Source organism: Ctenopharyngodon idella, chromosome 24 (genome assembly GCF_019924925.1).
Source record: "Ctenopharyngodon idella isolate HZGC_01 chromosome 24, HZGC01, whole genome shotgun sequence".
NCBI classification, from domain to species: Eukaryota; Metazoa; Chordata; class Actinopteri; order Cypriniformes; family Xenocyprididae; genus Ctenopharyngodon; species Ctenopharyngodon idella.
Window position 1 is genome coordinate 8,033,637 of NC_067243.1, and position 20,118 is coordinate 8,053,754.

Here is a 20,118-nt window from a genome sequence, read left to right on the forward strand (position 1 = left end):
CATCTCCAAAACTGCAGCTCTTGTGGGGTGTTCCCGGTCTGCAGCGGTCAGTATCTATCAAAAGTGGTCCAAGGAAGGAAGAGTGGTGAACCGGAGACAGGGTCATGGGCGCCCAAGGCTCATTGATGCACGTGGGGAGCGAAGGCTGGCCCGTGTGGTCCGATCCAACAGACGAGCTACTGTAGCTCAAATTGCTCAAGAAGTTAATGCTGGTTCTGATAGAAAGGTGTCAGAATACACAGTGCATCGCAGTTTGTTGCGTATGGAGCTGCATAGACGCAGACCAGTCAGGGTGACCATGCTGACCCCTGACCACCGCCGAAAGAGCCAACAGTGAAGCATCAGAACTGGACCACGGAACAAATAAAATATATTTTCTTTCTCTGTGTATTTATTTTTATATCAATATGGTACAAGATTATCCAATTCAATTCAATGTGATAGGCGAGTTAAGTCAAAAGTAGTCCGAATATGTTACCTAAAATGTGTAAGGTAGTTACTAACTACTGTTTTTTTGTATGTATCGGTAACCGACTACAATTTGTAAGTAATCTACCCAGCACTATAATGCAAAATATTTTAGTGAGATGATGAAATGAAACACAAAATTGCTATTTTTATCGAGTTTTGTGTTTAAAAAAAGGTGTCATTATATACTGTACATGTGACTGATATCCAGATTCATCCATTCGATGAAAAGTCGAAATTATGACAATTATAATTATTAAATGAAAAGTAGAAATTGTTTTAAAGTCATAATTATGACATATTAAGCTGAATTTATGCCATACTAAGTCATAAATATTAGATAAAAAGCGAAACTATGACGTAGCTACATCATTATTGACATACTCATGAGATTAAAAAGTCACAATTGAGATAAAAATTGAGACCTTCTGTCATAATTATGACTTGTCATAATTTCAACTAATGTCACAATTATGATGTACCAATTTTTTTTTTTCTTATGTGGTGGAAATGGACTTCCATAGGCTAACTGAAGATAGCCGTCCGTTAGCATTTACATTCATCTATCAGCATTAAAGGCGCAGTGTGTAGATTTTAGCGGCATCTAGCGGTGAGAATGCGAATTGCAATGTATAGAAGCTGCGGTGGCCAACATAGGAGGAAGAAGAGAGTAGCCAGTCAAGCAAACGCGCTCTGTAGAGCAGTTTGTCCGTTTAGGGCTACTGTAGAAACATGCCAGCGCAAAATGGCGACTTGACATGTAAGGGGACCCGCGGTGTATGTAGATAGAAATGGATCATTCTAAGGTAATAAATACATAAGGGTTCATTGTGTAAGGTCTTTATACGCCACTGAAAACATATAATTATGTATATGTTGCATTTATGTCAATAGATCCTCCTAAAAATTACACATTGCACCTTTAATATAAGAGAATAGTTTTTACGTTACAATTGGAATGTTTGTTTACATAAAGTATTTCTAGTAGATCAGGCAGCAAAATAATCGTCTTTTGAAGAGAAAGGTGTCAAATAATTCATCAAATCCGACTGCTTTCTCAGCGGACCCCGTCTGACTCCGTCTGACTGGAATGATCCGTGTGTGTGTGTCTGTATGTCAGTGACTAGACAGAATTATTTTGGACAAGTGAAGGATGGTTCTTTTTCTTCGGCCCAGTCAGAGTGACCCAGATTGTTGTGTGTGTCTCTGACGGGTGCTCGGGCTGACAGGTGCGGCGAGTCTCCTGCAGAGAGGTAACGAGAGAAAGAGAGAGGCAGTCTGCTCTGTCAGAGGTAGAGAGACAGACTGATACGGAGGGAACCTTCATTAGTGTGATCTGGCGTCTCTATAAGCTGATAAAACTGTCAAATAAACTCGGTGTCATGCAGAGCCAAACTTATCGTCATAAAGTCTGGTCTGCTTTGCTGCTGATTATTCTGGCGGGACAGGAAGTCGGCAAGTCGCTGTCTGACTGACCTGTTAAAGGCACAGTTCACCCCAAAAAAAATGAAAGTTCTGTCATCATTTACTCACCCTCATGTCGTTTCAAACCTGTATGACTTTCGTTCATCTGTGTAACATAAAATAACATGATTTTGAAGAATATGAAGTGTCTTTGTGCTTATAATGAAAGTCAATGGGGTCCAAAACAACACTGAAACTTGTTGACTCTCATTATATGGAGAAAAAATATTTTCTTTTTTGTTTTGTTGTCACAGACACTTTTGTAGTATATTGTTTGTGTTTGGATGCATCCTGGGTTATTATCATTAACTAAAAATAAAACTATTAAAAGCATTTAGTTTAGGGTCTAATTCTTACTATTAACTTGCTTATAGCATGCATATTACTAGGATATTGGCTGTTTATTAGTACTTATTAAGCACATATTATTGCTTTATTCCACAATTAATCCTACCCAATGCCTAAACTTAACAACTTATTAACTATTAATAAGCACTAATTAGGAGTTTATTGAGGCAAAAGTCGTAGTTAGTTAGTTAATAATGAAAATTGGACCGTAAACTAAAGTGTGACTGCATTTTTGTTAATTGAAATAAAGCTTAAATAAAATAAAATATAAATATTAGATGATATATTTAACTGAAAGAGGTTGGTAAAGCATTAAAATTAAGTAAAATTAAACTAAATCTAATTAGCTAATATTTAAAAAGAATAAAAAGTTTTAAAAAAATGTCAAAAGCACACAGCCACTAAAAATTAAAACGAAAACTGAAAATATAAAAATAAAAGCAAATTCAAAATATTAAGAAAACTATAATAAATCTCAAATTAATTACCTTAAACTTCATAACATTTGCGTTCATACATTTATCGTACCATCTATTGCAACCTAGCCATTGCATTTTATTTATTTTTTTTAGAAAAAAAACCTTCACGAACACCTCATCTTCCATACCGCAAGGAATTGTGGGTTATTTTAGCCCAGAAAGACAGGAAAATCCTCTAAATGGCATGCTATGTGCAATCTACTATGATTTGAGATGTTCATAACACTATTTTTTATTAATATTTTCCTTTTACAACATCTTCCAGCAGGGACCAACACGGCCGTGCTAACCAGCTGTAATCCTAATCTTGCATGCAATTTAGGATGGATGCTATGCAAATCTGGATGCGGAAAAATCCATTCTGCATAGCTGGAGCATCAAACCCTGAATGAACGCGTAAAATCGTCTCATTAACTCCCTTAGATTCACTTCAAAACAACAGATGAGCTCTAATTGTTTCTGTTCACAGCGGCACTGGCCTGGTTTTGGCCCCTGCGGGCCCCTCGGAAGATTTGGAGGGCTGCAGGGAACCCCTATCCGAGCTCATAGAGCGCTCAGTGTTCCTCAAAGCCCCCGTCTGCTGACCGTTCCCAACAATGAGCTCTTTCAGCGCGGAGAGGAGCATCGGAACCAAACCCCTCATCAAATTAACATAACAGCGCACACTCGTGCGGTGGCCCGGGGCTTTAGTGTGTTTATTGAAGGGCGCACGCATTCTTTCATGGTGTAGCGGGTCAGAAATCAGGGCGGACCTGGCAACTGCCGGGTTGGGAGGTTGTGTTGTTTGGTTCTGTGAAAGCGTGTTGAAAAGAGCAGCTTTTAGCTCCTGGCAGCGCAGTGGCAGGAAGACTAATCGCTGCGCGGCGTTTGATGTTTTGTTGTTCGTGTCTTGGGGTTTGTTTGTTGGCGACAGTGATTCAGAACTTTGAGCTGAGCCAAAGAACTGTTGCAACAATGGAGTCACGACTTCCTGAGACGTTTATATTAACAGCTGAACATTGAGGGTTTTTTATTGGCTGAGCAGGTGTGTTGCCAGAATAAAAGTCTCACGAAAGGCCTTTCGTAACCGTGGATTAAAAAAAAAAAAAGTAAATGAAACAGATGTTCGTTTTTGACTACATCTAAACCCTTTTCAATAGTATCGCTTTGACTTCCACATGAGGACACACACTCTATACCATCAGCAGCACTGTCTGAGCATTTCTCTTTGAGTCTGGTTTTGTGTTGTTGTCCCAGTTTGTGATGAGCGAGACATTATTCTTGTGATGCAGAGAGGAAGACGTGAAGAGAGACACTATCCTGTGTTTCTCGTCGCAGTGATATATTGCCTCATCCATCAGCTTTGATCTGTCTGCAGCCACGGGCCAAAACAGCTCCATCTCTCCCACACACTCGTCCTCAACAGCAGCCTCGATGCTAAATGATGCTGAACGAGTTTGAAGTCAGAAGTTTTAACTTAACTTTGCAACATCTATCTATCTATCTATCTATCTATCTATCTATCTATCTATCTATCTATCTGTCTATCTATCTATCTATCTATCTATCTATCTATCTATCTATCTATCTATCTGTCTATGTCTGTCTGTCTGTCTATCTGTCTGTCTTTATCTATCATCTATCCATCTGTCTGTCTGTCTGTCTATCTATCAGTCTGACTGTTTATGTCTATCTTTATCTATCATGTATCTATCTGTCTATCTATCTGTCTATGTCTGTTTGTTTATATGTCTATATATCTATCTATCTATATGTCTGTCTATGTCTGTATGTCTATCTCTCATCTGTCTATCTGTCTTTATCTATAATCTGTCTATCCATCTGTCTGTCTGTTTATATGTCTATATATCTATATATCTGTCTGTCTGTCTGTTTATGTCTATCTGTCTGTTTATATGTCTATCTACCTGTCTGTCTTTATCCATCTGTCTGTCTGTCCTTCTGTTTATGTCTATCTATCTGTCTGACTGTTTATGTCTGTCTATCTTTATCTATCATCTATCTGTCTATCTGTCTTTATCTATAATCTGCCTGTCTATCCATCTGTCTGTTTATATGTCTATATATCTGTCTGTCTGTTTATGTCTGTCTATCTATCTATCTATCTGTCTTTATCTATAATCTGTCTATCCATCTGTCTATGTCTATATATCTATCTGTCTGTCTATGTCTATCTATCTATCTATCTATCTATCTATCTATCTATCTATCTGTCTTTATCTATAATCTGTCTATCCATCTGTCTGTCTGTTTATGTGTCTATATATCTACCTGTCTGTCTGTTTATGTCTATCTGTCTGTCTATGTCTATCTGTCCATCTGTTTGTCTGTCTGTCTGTCTTTCTGTTTATATGTCTGTCTGTCTATCTTTATCTATCTATCTATCTATCTATCTATCTATCTATCTGTCTGTCTTTATCTATAATCTGTTTATATGTCTGTGTCTGTTTGTCTATATATCTATCTATCTGTCTATCTGTCTTTATCTATAATCTGTCTATCCATCTGTCTGTCTGTTTATATGTCTATATATCTATCTGTCTGTCTGTCTGTCTATCTATCTATCTTTATCTATCATCTGTCTGTCTATCCATGTCTTTATCTATTGTCTTTATCTATCTATCTATCTGTCTGTCTGTATCTATAATCTGTCTATGTCTGTCTGTGTCTGTTTATGTCTATATATCTATCTGTCTGTCTATCTATCTGTCTATATCTATAATATGTCTATCCATCTGTCTGTCTGTTTATATGTCTATATATCTATCTATCTGTCTGTTTGTCTATGTCTGTTTATATGTCTATCTACCTGTCTGTCTTTATCTGTCTGTCTATCTATCTGTCTGTCTTTATCTATCATCTGTCTATCCATCTGTCTGTTTATGTCTATCTATCTGTCTATCTGTCTGTCTATCCATGTCTTTATCGATTGTGTCTTTATCTATCTATCTATCTATCTATCTATCTATCTAGTCACATTTTCTATTTGCAGTGTAGAAAGCTTCATAGATCATCACAAGTCCTCTAGTGCACTAGCTTTAAACTTTGTTAACTATAACAGGAGCCTTCACAATTACTTGAATCGCCTGCTTGCAGTGTAGACAGCTTTGTTGATCACAGCATGTAGCATTCTAGTTTTGTTGTGCTGCATCGCCCGCTCTCAGTGTAGACGGGGTGTTTGGCATCTCTTTGTCTGGATTCAGGGTTTAAAACCGCCTCTTTGTCTGTGCATTTGGATTTCCGTTCTGTTTTGGGAAATTCATATAATAGGTTTCCCTGAGCATGACACCCGTTAAATCTGATCACACAGTTCAGCATCACGTCCCTTAAGAGGGTGGAACCGTCTGCTGCTTATCTGCGTCTGCCACCCGCCGGAGTCTGACTGCGGGCCAGAATCTGTCTAATGACAGACACTGAGTTAAAGAACTGTCTCTCTGCAGAAGACTCTTGAAAATAAAGGTTCTTCAATGGTTCAGCAAAGAATTATCTTCTCATTAACAACTGTTTTCACTATATCAGGCTCTTGAGTTGATCTTAAGGGTCTTTGGAGATCTTGATAGGTTCTTCAAATCAGTGTTTTGGTTTCTAGCTACACTCTAAAACTGGGTTTTAACTGGGTTAAAACAACTCATTCGCTGGGTTTGTCCATTTTCAACCCAACTTGGGTTGTTTTTAACCCAGAATTTGTACTTTAAAGCACCAGTACATGGTTTTCAAAAGAAATAAAAAATAAATTAAAAAAAAGGTTCTTAGTGGAATTTTAAAAGGTTTTTTTTATGACATCAAACCTTTTTATTTCTGATTGATGCTCTTGACAGATCCCTAAAAAGAATATGACACAGAAAGAAAGAGTAATCTGATATTTGGTTCCATTTTTATTACTGTTTTTGTTTGCAATACACACATCTGTGCTCGAAATGGACAAAGAGAGAGAAACAAACAGAATGACGATTAAAGTAATGGATTGAGAAATGAAATCCCACAATGCACTGCACGGATGCATGTTCACTGCCTGACATGCGATGAAAGGTTCTAGTTTTCTAGACAGAAGGTTTCTTGGGATGTAGCGCTGCTTGGTTGCGTTTTTCATGGTCGCTGTCGCCACCTCATTCTCGTACGTAAATCCGCGTGCAAACCACGTCGTCTGCCCCAAAGATCTGAGAATGAGAGACCGAAAGAAAGAAATTTGTTTGTTTATCTGAAGCTCTTGCAGAGATGATCATCCGAGCGTCCTGCAGTTAACCTCCATTATGGTGTGTTTATGAAATAAAGACAATCGGAGCCGTCCATAATCCCTTTTGGACTAAGCTAAACGAAGCACATTTATCTTATGGAAATGTGTCCTAGATTCGCAGTGAAATGCCAAAGACAATGAGAGCTGCATTCTGGGATTGTTGTTCTGCAGACTTCGAGCTCTGAATTCACTTACCAAGGCATGAGAAATGTCAAGCGGCCTGACTGTCAGATTTAAAATGAGCGGTTCTGATTTGGGTCAGACCTGCATTTGTTTTGGACAGTCCTTCACATTCCTGTGTTCAGCCTGAATAAGCGTCTGACACCCGCTCTCAGGGGTCAGCCGTCAGGAGCGCCTGTCCTGGAACGGATTCATGACGCTCTTATTTTATTGTTGAGTTTGGATCAGTGCCCATATATGGGTGTTTCTTCAACTGTCAGCACTTTCAGCCCTGTGGACTTTTAAAAAATAAACTTTTTTCACACTCTCACAAGTTTATTGAACTTGTCTTCCAGTAATGTCCAGGAGTGGACATGTATTTCTTTTCTGAATGTCATGAACATTTCCAGCCCATCGCACATTATGTATCATGTTTGAAAGCATTATGTGATGGAAATGACATTTTAAACATTTTTGGAATAAATACCTGACTCTTTTGTCTTGCTAAAGGCTGGCACACACTAAAAGATTTTTAAAATCTTATTAGATTTTCAAAATGCAAGACACCATAAACATGATGACAAAAAAAAAGTAGATTTAAAGGGTTGGTTCACCCAAAAATGAAAATTCTGTCATTAATTTCTCACCCTCATGTCGTTCCACACCCGTAAGACCTTCGTTCATCTTCAGAACACAAATTAAGATATTTTTGATGAAATCCAAGAGGTTTTTTTATCTCCATAGAAAGCAACGAAATGACCACATTCAAGGTCCAGAGAAGTAGTAAAGACATGAACCTGGAAGCACTGCAATGTGTCTTCAAGGTAAAATGCGTAGGAGACTGACAGGGAAGAGAAGAAATTGTTAAATAAAGCCATTATTTTTGTTTTGTTTTTGTGCACAAAAAGTATTCTCGTCGCTTCATAACATTAAGGTTGGACCACTGTAGTTACGTTGACTATTTCAACGATGTCTTTACTACTTTTCTGGACCTTGAATGTGGTAATTACGACGCTTTCTATGGGAGATTAAAAAAAAAACCTCTCCGATTTAATCAAAAATATCTTAATTTGTGGCGATAATAGTGTTTGGACTGATTTTTACAGAAAATTTGTTGGGGGAAGTAAGAAAAAGGTTTGGATAAAGTCCCCAGGGTTGCCAGGTTTTCACAACAAAACCCGCCCAATTGCCCAAGTGGGGAGGTGGGGGGTCAAATCCGTGTTTTTGGCATGGTTCCCCTGGTAAAATTCGCTACATATCATGTTTTTTGGGGTCGCTGTGTGGGTGCCCTAAAGGGATAGTTCACCCAAAAATGAAAATTTTGTCATCATTTACTCACCCTCAAGTTGTTACAAACCTTTATGGGTTTTTTTCTTCTGTTGAACACAAAAGATGATATTTTGAAGAATGTTGGTAACCAGAAAGTTGACGGTAGCCATAGTATTTATTTTTCCTACTGTGGAAGTTGATGGCTACCATCAATGACCAACATTCTTCAAAATATCTTATGTGCTAAAATACTGTGCTAAATACACATCATTTTTCTCTTTTGATCAATTAAATGCATCCCTTCTCAATGAAATTGACAATTTACTGACCCCAAACCTTTGAACAGTAGTTTATATTAATTAATATTATGTATGTATAATAATTTTTAATAACTTAAAATACTTTTAGAATGGATTTTCATTTAAGATTAAAAGTCTAGGAGAAGCATAACAATAAAATATTTAAAATATACTATACTTAAAATATAATATACTATAAAATAAAATAAAAAAAGTTATTGTACGTTTTTAGAATTTTTGTATTATATTAAAAAAAAAAAAATAAAAAAAAATTTATTCCAGTCATGGTTTCTTTTTGTTTTGTTTTGTACATTTTGTCTAAATAATAATATATTTTTAAAAAATTGTATTGCTAGAAAATAAAATGGTAACAGGATAACAAACTGCATAATAAATGGAAAATAAAACAGCTCATATAACATTTTGTTTGACCCGTGAGAATGAAAATCCACATTTTCTGAAGCACCTTTTTCTGACCATTGAAAAAAAAAAAAAAATGTTTTAGGCCCTATTTTGAACCTTTTGGTGGCCAAACCTCTCTGTAAAGGACACCCAGAGTGCGAGTCACATGAGACAGAAGTGAGAAAAGCAACTTGATCGATTTGCTCCATTAAACATCTCACACCCACTGTCTCTCTCTCTCTCTGTCTCTCTCTCTCTCTCTCTCTCACTGTCTCTCTCACTGTCTTAATGTTAAGCTATATGGAAAATAAATCCATAGGCTGTTTCCTGTCTGAAGTCATAAAATCTGATCACAGTGAGCTCTCATAAGATCACTGTTCAACCATATTCAGCCCCTTCTGTCTGGAGAAGTGAACACCAGAAACAATCTCTTCCTTTACAATCTTCCTTTAGGTCCAAAATAGTAGACAAAGCTGTGAGAAATGTTTTTAACAAAGAGTTTCAGTCAAGATTTAGTCCCTTTTTTCTGTAACAAACCTGATACTTAAATGAAAGGTCTATAGGAGAGCAACATCTGAACAATACAGTGTTTAGCAATGATATGGTGTGTTTGTGAGTCTCTCACCAGGATCAGTTCGTCTCCGCGCAGCTCTCTACTCCAGTATGTAACGGGTCCGTCTCGATCCACCAGCGTCTGTTTGCAGTACATTTTATTCTCCGTCTCCCATGTGGCCAAACTCTGCAGATCGAAATTTCATTGTTATTATCTGTAAATTTGATATTAACTTATAATCCATCCAGTGATCTTTTAATCACATTCAAAAACAGAATGAATCATTCACACTGATTTTGTGAATCGGATCAACAAATTCATTGATTTGACTCAAAAGAATGATTTTCTTCAAAAAAAAATTTTTTTTTTGAGTAAATTATTAATTTAAAGACTTTTAAATTAAACTAGTTAAATTAAAATTGAAATTATAGTTAGTTTGGGGACACCCAAAAACAATTTGAAAATAAAAATGACTTTATTATAATTTTTTTTATTTTAAAAAGTAGAATTGAATTCAATTTTAAATGAATAATATAAACATAATATTGTTTGCAATGTATATTTTTATTAGTGCTGTCAAATCGATCAATCGTGATTAATGTAACCCCTCCTGTTGAAACCGCCCGCTCTAAGCGGGACTCAAACCCGGGTCTGCGGCATGGGAGGTGGGCGCTCTAACAAGGAGGCTAAAGTCCGCAGTTTCTAGCGTCAGTCGCTAGAGCGCCTCTTGAGTTCAGGGGAGTAAGGCTTAACATGTCTGTACAGCTCTTACCGGCCTACGTCCATTACATTAACATAAATGTTTATTTATTTATTTATACATATGCATATATATATATAGAGAGAGAGAGCGTTAGATGCAATTAATTGATTTGACAGCACTAATTTTTATTAACATATATTAATATGAATAAATATATAATATAAACATTAAATAAATTAAATGTAAAACAATAGAAGTCAATGGTTTGGGTGTGTATAATGGAGGGCTGCAGATAAATGAAACGTGTCAGAGAACTGCAGCAAAACAGCACCAGCAATCAGACTCTGTTCATATCAGCTCTGTGCCTGCCTGTCTCTCTCTCTGTCTCTGGCCTCAGGCACTGTCTTTAAACTAATTTATGCAGCTTGATCTAAAATCCTTTTAAAATGAGACAGTGTACAGCGTCCTGACACACTCATTTGTCTCGCCGAGACTAACAAAAACTCTGACAGCAGGGACACACACACACATCTTCGGTTACAATCAATAATACGATGCATTAACCAGGACGCAGAGTAAAACACAATGAAGAAATCCACTGCTGTTTAATGAAGTTTAACCGAAGTAAAAGTTTAATAATCAGGCACTGAAAAACCCATAGTGATGATTGACCACTAATCTGAATCTTTAGGGCAGCATATGACCCTTACATCGTCATTAAATGTGGTGAGGATGAATTTCAGTGTGGAAAAAGGGACACATTTTTTCACGCTTTTGCAATTTTATTTGCATTTAGCTCAACTTGAACAGCATTGCGCTTGCAGCACCAAAATAATGGGTTTATTTCCTTGGAAATGCACATGCTGATCAAATGTAGCCTATACTTTGAATGCACTGTGTTTGGCTTTTATAAGCGTCTTCCAAATGCATAAATGTGTATGTTTAGGCGACTAAATCATAAAATCCCTCCACTGAAATTAATCAAAGCACAATACAAACTCTCTCTTTTTCAGTTTAATGTGCTTTATTGACATGACAAATAACTGTACGTTTGCATAGCCAAAGCATCTGCATCTTAGACAGGATTTGAACAACAAAGTAAAGAAAAACAGTGGAATAGTCTCTCTTCACCCAAACACCAAAAGCTCCAGGAGACGATTAGCATGGCCACCCATCTTTTCTCTCCGTCTCTCTCACTGACGATCATTTTTAGTCTCAGCCTTCTGCCCTGTGGCAGGTGAGAGGTCTGTCTCTATAGCAACCGGCCTGGTGAACGGCTGGATTACTTCGAGTCCCCCGTCTGTTAACGTCTCGGCCCCACAACGACAACAAGGCTACTGAGGTAATGCTTACATGTCTTAGTTTATAAAATGGCGTCAATAGCAATATGATAAAAGACTCCAGAGTTCAATAATTAGAATTTTATTATGACAGTAAACGATTTTTTGGGCACTATTCACTCATTATTTTGCGTATGTGCGTATTTAAGTGGGCAGAAAAAGTTCTAACACACAAAATTTCCGCCACATGTGTGTACGCAAAGAAATGTGTAACGTTACTTACCCTCGTTCCGTACAACCATTCGTGCTTTCTCGCGCGCGATTTAGTAGCAAAAATATAGACTTTATCAGAGCAGCGCCATAACAGATATGAAAGCGAGGCTATGACGGATAAACTTACCGTGTTTTCAATGGCATCTGCTGTTATAAATAATAATTTCATTCAATCTTATCCACCTTATTCCTGACTAGCCTACTGCGTTTCGAATTATGGGTTGCACTTCCGGTTTGGGGAACTTCCATTTAAAAACACTGAAACGAATCGTTTCAAATCATAAGGTTGCCCTGCAAATAAAGCTTATCCGTCAGTTTGACTGAATGAGCTGTCAATTTTTCTTTCATGTTTTATTTTCAGACATTATGAGAATAACGTATCGCTTGGTATTTTAACGTAACATGTTATAACAAGAATATCTAAGAGCTCTTTTCAGTCGTTGCTTTCTATCCTCGTGATTATTTTCTTTTGTCCCTTTGCATACCGCTGTAATAGTATGAAAAAGGACAACATATACTGCACATTTGTGGTCTGTTCTCCCGATATAATTTACGATATATCCCATTAATAATTCGCTGGAATGCACGAAGAATCTCTCGTTTTTCTCCTCAAAGCCTCACGTCTCTTTCCAGGTTTGTTTTCACAGGTAAATGCAATTTATTATCTGTCAAAATGATGGAAATCACTTTGAAATAGTATCACGCAATGCTGAAGTTCATGAACATTTTTTAATTAAGGCAACGTATATTACATAATACAGATATATATCACTATAGTTATGTTTAACCCGTCCGTTATTGCTGTGGAAAGAATCGCGCTTTTTCATGGCCTGTTGAAATACCTTGTTGATGCTTTTACACGTTTAAATGTACTTTTAATGTTCGTTGGTTGAAGGGTGAGTAGAATAATGTCATCTAATTGTACACAGTTTTATTGCGTTTATAGAGCGAGCCTTTCACCGACTGTTTACAGCTTAACGGAAGTTACACCCATAATTCGCGCAAAAGGTGGATAATTTTCAACAGCTCATATTGTCGGGAGTTGAAATTTCTTGTAAAGATATTTTTTTGCAGTTTGTCAGCAGAACAATCCAAAAACACATTAAACAACAGTACAACCAACTGAAAAGATCCCTCACAGCCTCGCTTTTATTCCCGTAAAAAAATCTAAATCAAAATGGCGCTGCTATGAATAAGCTCTAATATGCGCCGTTCTCAAAACCAGCTAAAACACAAACTGTTTTGATATAGCGAGAATACCTACAATCGCTGCTTTTCGGATCTCTTGTTTGTTTATTATCGTTAAAAAATCATTATTGTCATTACTTGAAATAGAATAAATATTAACTGAAATAAAGCATATAAAACTTAAACTTATTTTAGCTGAGGCAACATTTTTCATTTTCGTTTAGTTTAATTCGCAGTAGGCTACTAAAATACATGCAATGTGTGGTTTTATTTGGTTCTTAATTTTACTGTAAATTTAAAATACATTTTAATGTGAGCTTATTGAATGGAAATATATGCACATTTTATAGAAAAAATGTGTGTGTGAATGGCTATGCATCCGAAATCGAATACTTTCCCACTATATAGTATTCCAAAAGAGTAGTATGTCCAAATACATATAATTCAGGCGAAAAGTATTATCTACTACTTACCTCGAGATTCTGAAGTGTGCATTCGATGGACACTTTACTATCCCATGAGGCCACAGGAGAGGGTTTATGAATGGCAGTGAAGCGACGCAACTGACGCTGGTAGGTCACGTGACAATAAGAACATGGCGGATGTAGTACGTCCGAATTTCATTCATACCCATATTCATACTATATAACAGAGTAAATAGAGTAAATTCAAATGTAGTACCTACTCAGACAGTACCCGATTTCGGACGCAGCACCACTGTTCCAACTATTGTAACTTAAGGTATTAATATAGCCTATAATTCAATCAAAAGCTAGTTGCTTCATATCGCCAACTCTTACTGGAAATTAATGACTTGTGGTCGCTTTATGGTTACAAAAGCCAGTATGAAGATCCCTGAATGGTTCCATTATAAGTAACAAAGCTGTCTGCATTGCATGTGAAGGGCTCACAGCTTTGATAATGCATTGCATTGTAGTTTGGCATGTTACTTCATCCGTTTGCAGTGCAGATGGGGTGTGAGTCGGACCTGCGGGGATCTGATCTAGTGCTCTCAGTAATAATGTGCCCAGCATGAGACAGCACTATATGGAAGCTCATTGCCGCCACATAAGAAAAAAAAAAAAATCATGCTCTGGTAAGACATAAATATGACATGAAAAGTTTAAATTATGACATACTAAGTCATTATTATGAGATTAGAAGTCGAAATTCAGACTTTAAAAGTCATAATTATAAGAATTATAAGAAAGTCATTTATCTCATAATGACTTAAAACTTAGTATGTCATAATTATGACTGTCATAATTTCAACTTTTTATGTCATAATTATGACTTTTAAGTCATAATTTCAACTTAGTATGTCATAGTTTAAATTCTTAAGTCATCGTTTTGACTCAGTCATTATTTCGATTGGTGTGGTGGAAAAGGGCTTCCATCTTACATACACGTTTGATTTTATATCACGATGGAGACTTTACATTGACTTCTATTGTTCGACACTGAGCTAATTATATTTTCTATAGCTCATTTTGTCCCATTATTACACTCTTAAAAAATAAAGGTTCCAAAAAGGGTGTTTTTGCAGCAAAGCCACAGAGGGACTATTTTGGGTTTCCAAAGAACCCTTCAAAAAGAACCATTTTAAAAAATCTAAAGAACCTTTTGTGCAACTTTTGGGGACATTTTCAGCTATTTTGCTGCCAAAAGTATAGGTAGGTCAGAAAGACACACATGTATAAATACAGAACGCACACTTTAAGATGTCTCCACTCACATAATCTGAGACAGACAGTTACGTGACTCTCAGGGGCTGCAAGACTCCCAAATAATCCCCCTCCCACTGCTGTCTGTTCCAGAACAAAATGAGGTCAAATCCCTGTCTATACGCCCGTCCTTTCGCTACATCTCTCTAACAACAAAGCAGTTTCCATGAGAGAGGATTCTCAAAGTTAAGACTTCATTTCTTGGGAATCAATCATTCTGATTATTCCACACCCTTTGATGCAATATGCTGTTCTTTTAAGACTAACAAACTTAACATTGGAGCTGTGTTTCAAAACCTTGTGAGTTGCCTACATCGACAGAATCAGAATTACATATGTGACTGTAATGCCTAAAAATGCGGAGTAGCTAGCTAGTAATGTGACATTTTTACATCCGAGTGTAACTAGCAATCCTCCTGCCCTTGTCTAGAATCATTTTTTGGGGTTTTACGCTATACTGTCATGTACAAAAACACCCCAAAGTTGTTGAAACTCATTTTCTGCTGAGCTTTGCAGTCTGAAACCATCAGGTTTAGATTTCTCACAGTTTGATGACGCCATCATTTTGCTCAGTGAAATGACATTGTTAAGGTCAGTGAAATAAAATATAAGGGTTTTGCTTCTCATTTTTATGGACGAGGTTCTAGATTTTATTGTGTAGGATGGCTTTTGTTGAATGTTAATGGAAGGATCGCGAGATCTGTTCGGGTTACAGGGTGGAATTAAAACTGCACCTCTGCAAATCATCTAAAGACACGATTAAGACAATATAGAGACATTAAGATTCATCTGTAGGGAAATTAGAGTAGATGGACAAACTCATGCTGAGGAAATTGATGCTCACATTAGTGGCTAATTTGTCCTGATGGATGCGAAGTGAACTAATGTAAATCTACATAAACGTGTCTGTGCGTGTATCATCTGAAATCAGAGTCTGAGATGTCCAGAGAAATTATCCGAAAAACAGCGGTGTCCATTACCAGCATTAAGGTGCTTGCTGTGCTCAACAGTGGTAGTTTTTTTCTCTGAAGTGTTTTTTACCCATTAATTTTCTCTATAGCCATTTCAGAAAATTCTTCAATGAAGAATTTGAACTAAGCTCTGAAGTGAATCACAATGTTGCAACATTGGATCTTAAGCAAACGAGAAGGTTACAAGTTTACTTGATTACATTTATAAGGGACGTTTATTAAGTTTTTTCGCACCATTATAAGCCGCAGATAATGTAATTGTGTCATTTTTAACTTGTTTTCAATCAGAAAACCTCTCGACTGTATTTTAAACTAGCTGTATTTTCTAACTATCCTTCGCTAATCTTTAAAAACTGCATTGATTGGTCTTCATGATTGTGGGATCACGGGAAATTTGGATGCTGGGAGCCATTTCAACCATCACTGACTAATGTTACTGACTTTTGTTACTGTTGCTACGTCCGACAAACCATGCTGCTCTCACACCATACATGTTCTCATGGAGTGAAAAATATATCACAGAGCAAAGAGGACACTGACAACGCACCGACTGACAAGACAGTGCAGGTTACTTTTGATATGAAACAAAGTTTCAAATTTCAAATTCTGTATTTTTAAAGAAATTTAAACAATAAATACCATTTTTTGGCTCTTTATTGTGTCGTGAGTGACAGATTACTGTAGCACCTCAGTTTAAGTGGCTCGTGAACCGATCATCTCTTCATACTAGTTCATTTATAACATCAAATAAACATGAATGAACATCAGAAGGAATGTTGTTTCAACCACGGAAAGACGTCAGTACACACCATTTTTCAAGTTCAAGTCTACTGACATTTACCTGACTGCTTTGTCGGACAAAATGGCGGATTCGGCGTTATGATTGGTTAGAACGCCTGTCAATCAAACTCCCGGCAAAAGGTCTAATTCAGTGTCAGTAACCATTTAAATGGTTTATAATTTTAAATATTTTACATTACAAATACATGTAAACAAGTTTTAAACAACTGGCTAAATATAAACTAATATATTAGAAATTACAAATTTGGCATGCATAACAGTTATATACACATTTAATTATTAATAAACTAATGTAGATAGACAGATAGATATTATGGTAAGAATTTTTTAATGATTTATAATAGTATACATTTACAATGCTAAATGTAAATAAGTTTTATATGCATCACAATTACACATACACACATATTAATTATATAATAAATTAATGTAAATATAAATATTTTAACCAACATTTTTTTAAATTACATACATATAATTAAATTATAACATTATTTATATATATATATATATATATATATATATATATATATATATACACACACACACACACATTATATACTATATTATATATTATATTATATTATATACAATATATAATTAAAATAATTATGTACATTTTTACAAATATAATGAGTGCCATTTAAAAAATGAGTCCACATTGAAAATATTTTGAAAAAAATAATAATAAACAAAGAAATATTATGGAAAGAAATCACTTTTTCATTAATATAGGTAAGATCGGAAAATGTTCAAAATTCATCAAAATTCAAATTGGCTGCTCCTTGACATTAATTTTCCTATGGAGATTTTGAGCGGTGTTTCATTTTTACTCATCTCTACTGTTGAGCTGTATCCATCTGTAATTCTGTCCTATAGTTATCGAATGGCGGTTGTTTATGTGTTCCCGGGCCTCTAGGTGGCTTTAGGGGCTTAACTGGCCGTTGTGAAGCTCAGCAGGTCAGTGTCTTGTTTCTGAATCAGCACACGGTGTCGTTGGCGTGACTCACCTTGCATTTCCTGCCGTCCACCGTCTCCTCGTCGAACTCCTCTCCGATGCGGAAATTGATTTCAGTGGTGCGTACGGAGGTGGAGGTCTTGATGTAGAACTGCTCTCCATCCTGTCGGATCTCCACGTGCGGTTTGGCTGCAGCAGCACCGGCCACTTTCCGGAGCATAGCGTTCACACCTGGAATGAACAGTTTTTGAAGCATTTGAAGGTGATTAAATTATCTAAATGAAATGGCCAATATGCACAATACACAACAAAGTTACATCAAGACTATTTTTTGATGTCTTACATGTATAAAATGTGCTTTCCCATCATTGGTGAAGTGCAATGTGTAAAATATGCAAATTGTAAAGTTGGAAGGAATACTAAGAAAACCTTCTGTTGTTTTAGCCTTGATTCTAATTTAACATAATTCCAGGCTTGCTGTTCTCTTAAATTATAATGTCCTCAGTCGAGTTTGTTTCAGTTCTCTGCCATGCAAAACTCCACAAATGCTGGAGGATCCCTCAGGATGAATCTGAGGAATTCTGGGAGTGTTTGAAAAGTTTTTGCTCTGGTTTGGACCATAGCACTGTTTTTTTTACAGAAAGACTTGGGTGGGTTGAGCGAGTTCATCTTTTCTACTTCAGAAAATGGTTTTTCTCATTCTGGGTGTTCCTCAGCTCATTCCCGTACCCACCTCAGAGGGATTCAGCCTTTGGGGTTTAAAACCAGCAACATCTGTGAGAATTTACCACATTAACAGCAGTTTGCATCCAAAAAACACTGTTATGCAGCTTTATGCAAAATCAAATCCATGCACAATCTCATAAAATAGTGTGACGGCTCAATTTTAAACCTGCGAATTGGTAAGAAAAAATTAAGATGAGATCTTTTTAATATCTCATAGACTGCATTTGCTCTCCTAGGGAGAAAAAGGAGACTTTTTGCTTAAGAAAATTGCACATTTGTCTTCTCTCATGACTGAAAAGTCAGAGATCTGATCAAAGACTAAATGATCTGAGCTGCATTTTTCATTTTTTTTTTATTATTATTATTATTATTTGTGACTATTTTTGTTTTATTGCGAATGAAAACTAAAACCATTAAAACCTTTTTTGTTAAATGAATTAAAGCTGAAATAAAATAGAAATATTTTGTCATATATTATTATTATTATATAAAAATAAATAAATTAATGAATTATAAACTTTAAAAAAAAATGTTAATGAAAATTAGAAATATTGCCTTAGAAACTGAAATTAGGAAATTTTCATTTTTCTGTATGTGAATCTTTTTTCAGACAATGTTTTATTGCGAACTAAAACCATTAAAATCCTTTTTGTTAAATGAAATAAAGCTGAAATATAAATATCTACATATTAATTATAAACTAATTACAAATTTTAAATTTAATATATAATAATAATAAATTATTGTTAATATAAATATTTTAACCAATGTTTTTTTTTATTTTGAATTATATGCATATAATTAAATTTTACATTTTTTATATATATATATATATATATATATATATAGGCCTACAATATATAATTAAAATAAGTATGCACATTTTTACATTATATATTATATATAAATTTTTATATATACATATTTATTTATACATAATTTTAAACTTAGAAATATTGCCTTGGAATGGAAACTAACTGAAATTAAGTAAGTTAAAATACTTTTATTTATTTATTTTTTTAAACTCAAACTGAAATAAAATAAAGCTAAATCAAAATATTAAAAAAACAACAAAAAAAAAATAAAATGAAAAAAGCAAAAAATATTAAAATAGTATATAAATAATATTAAAATTGTTAGTTTTGAGACAAAGTTGATGCTTCAATGACCACCATTAAATGTCCTGAGCTTTGAAAAAGGAATAAAATTCTTCCTGTAGCTCAACTGGTAGTAAAGCGCTTGCAACGCCACCACAATGGGTTTGAACACACATATGGATATAACACATTCCTTAAAGCATCTGCCAAAGGCATAAATGTCAAATCTGTCACACCCAGAGTCCTCCCAAACCGTTCTGAGACTTACAGTGAACCAAATCCCTGAAGTCAATATACCAAACACAAAGCCCTCAGTTAACTTTAACGACCATGTGACCCACTTTACCCACATCGCCCATCGTGATAAATGTGAATAATCAGCCCTCTCGCAGTCTAGCCTATGATAACATCTCCTCGGGAGCCGAATGTAGTCTGAAACATCTCTGGAGATGTTCTAACGTGAACGCCTGGAGCCAACATGATGCTCAGCTAAACAGATTAAAATATAATATTACCAAGAGCTTTCAGAAGTTCATCGAAATTCTCACTGCTCTTCATTTTCCAGGTGCCGGCGAAGTTGGGAGGCATTTTGAGCTTCGGATTGTCCTGCTCTGTCTTCTCCTCTGGTCCCTCGCTGCACTTGTTCTCCTTTTCTACTCTCTTTGTGATCGTCCGTTGCCTTTCTGTCTTATGTTCTCACTCACCCTGTCCCTCCCCTCTCG

The 20,118-nt window shown here is 35.8% G+C and overlaps 1 protein-coding gene across 1 annotated transcript; it reads right to left on the bottom strand.

The window, feature by feature from the left end:
• Positions 1–6,611: 6,611 nt before the first annotated feature.
• Positions 6,612–20,092, bottom strand: crabp1a (cellular retinoic acid binding protein 1a). The gene is made up of 4 exons (XM_051884133.1): positions 19,912–20,092; positions 17,626–17,804; positions 9,748–9,861; positions 6,612–6,916 (listed from the first exon to the last, which is right to left on the bottom strand). Exons 1-4 carry the CDS (start codon positions 19,982–19,984, stop codon positions 6,866–6,868), a joined length of 417 nt encoding a protein of 138 aa, XP_051740093.1. The 5' UTR covers positions 19,985–20,092; the 3' UTR covers positions 6,612–6,865.
• Between the last annotated feature and the right edge of the window lie 26 nt (positions 20,093–20,118).

Bases quoted from the DNA above. Each gene is read 5' to 3' on its own strand.
- crabp1a (XM_051884133.1), bottom strand. From the start codon at position 19,984: ATGCCTCCCAACTTCGCCGGCACCTGGAAAATGAAGAGCAGTGAGAAT. The intron at 17,805-19,911 runs GTAATATTATAT...TGTTCATTCCAG, and splicing joins TGAACTTCTGAAAGCTCTTG to GTGTGAACGCTATGCTCCGG. The intron at 9,862-17,625 runs GTGAGTCACGCC...TTCGATCTGCAG, and splicing joins TGGACGGCAGGAAATGCAAG to AGTTTGGCCACATGGGAGAC.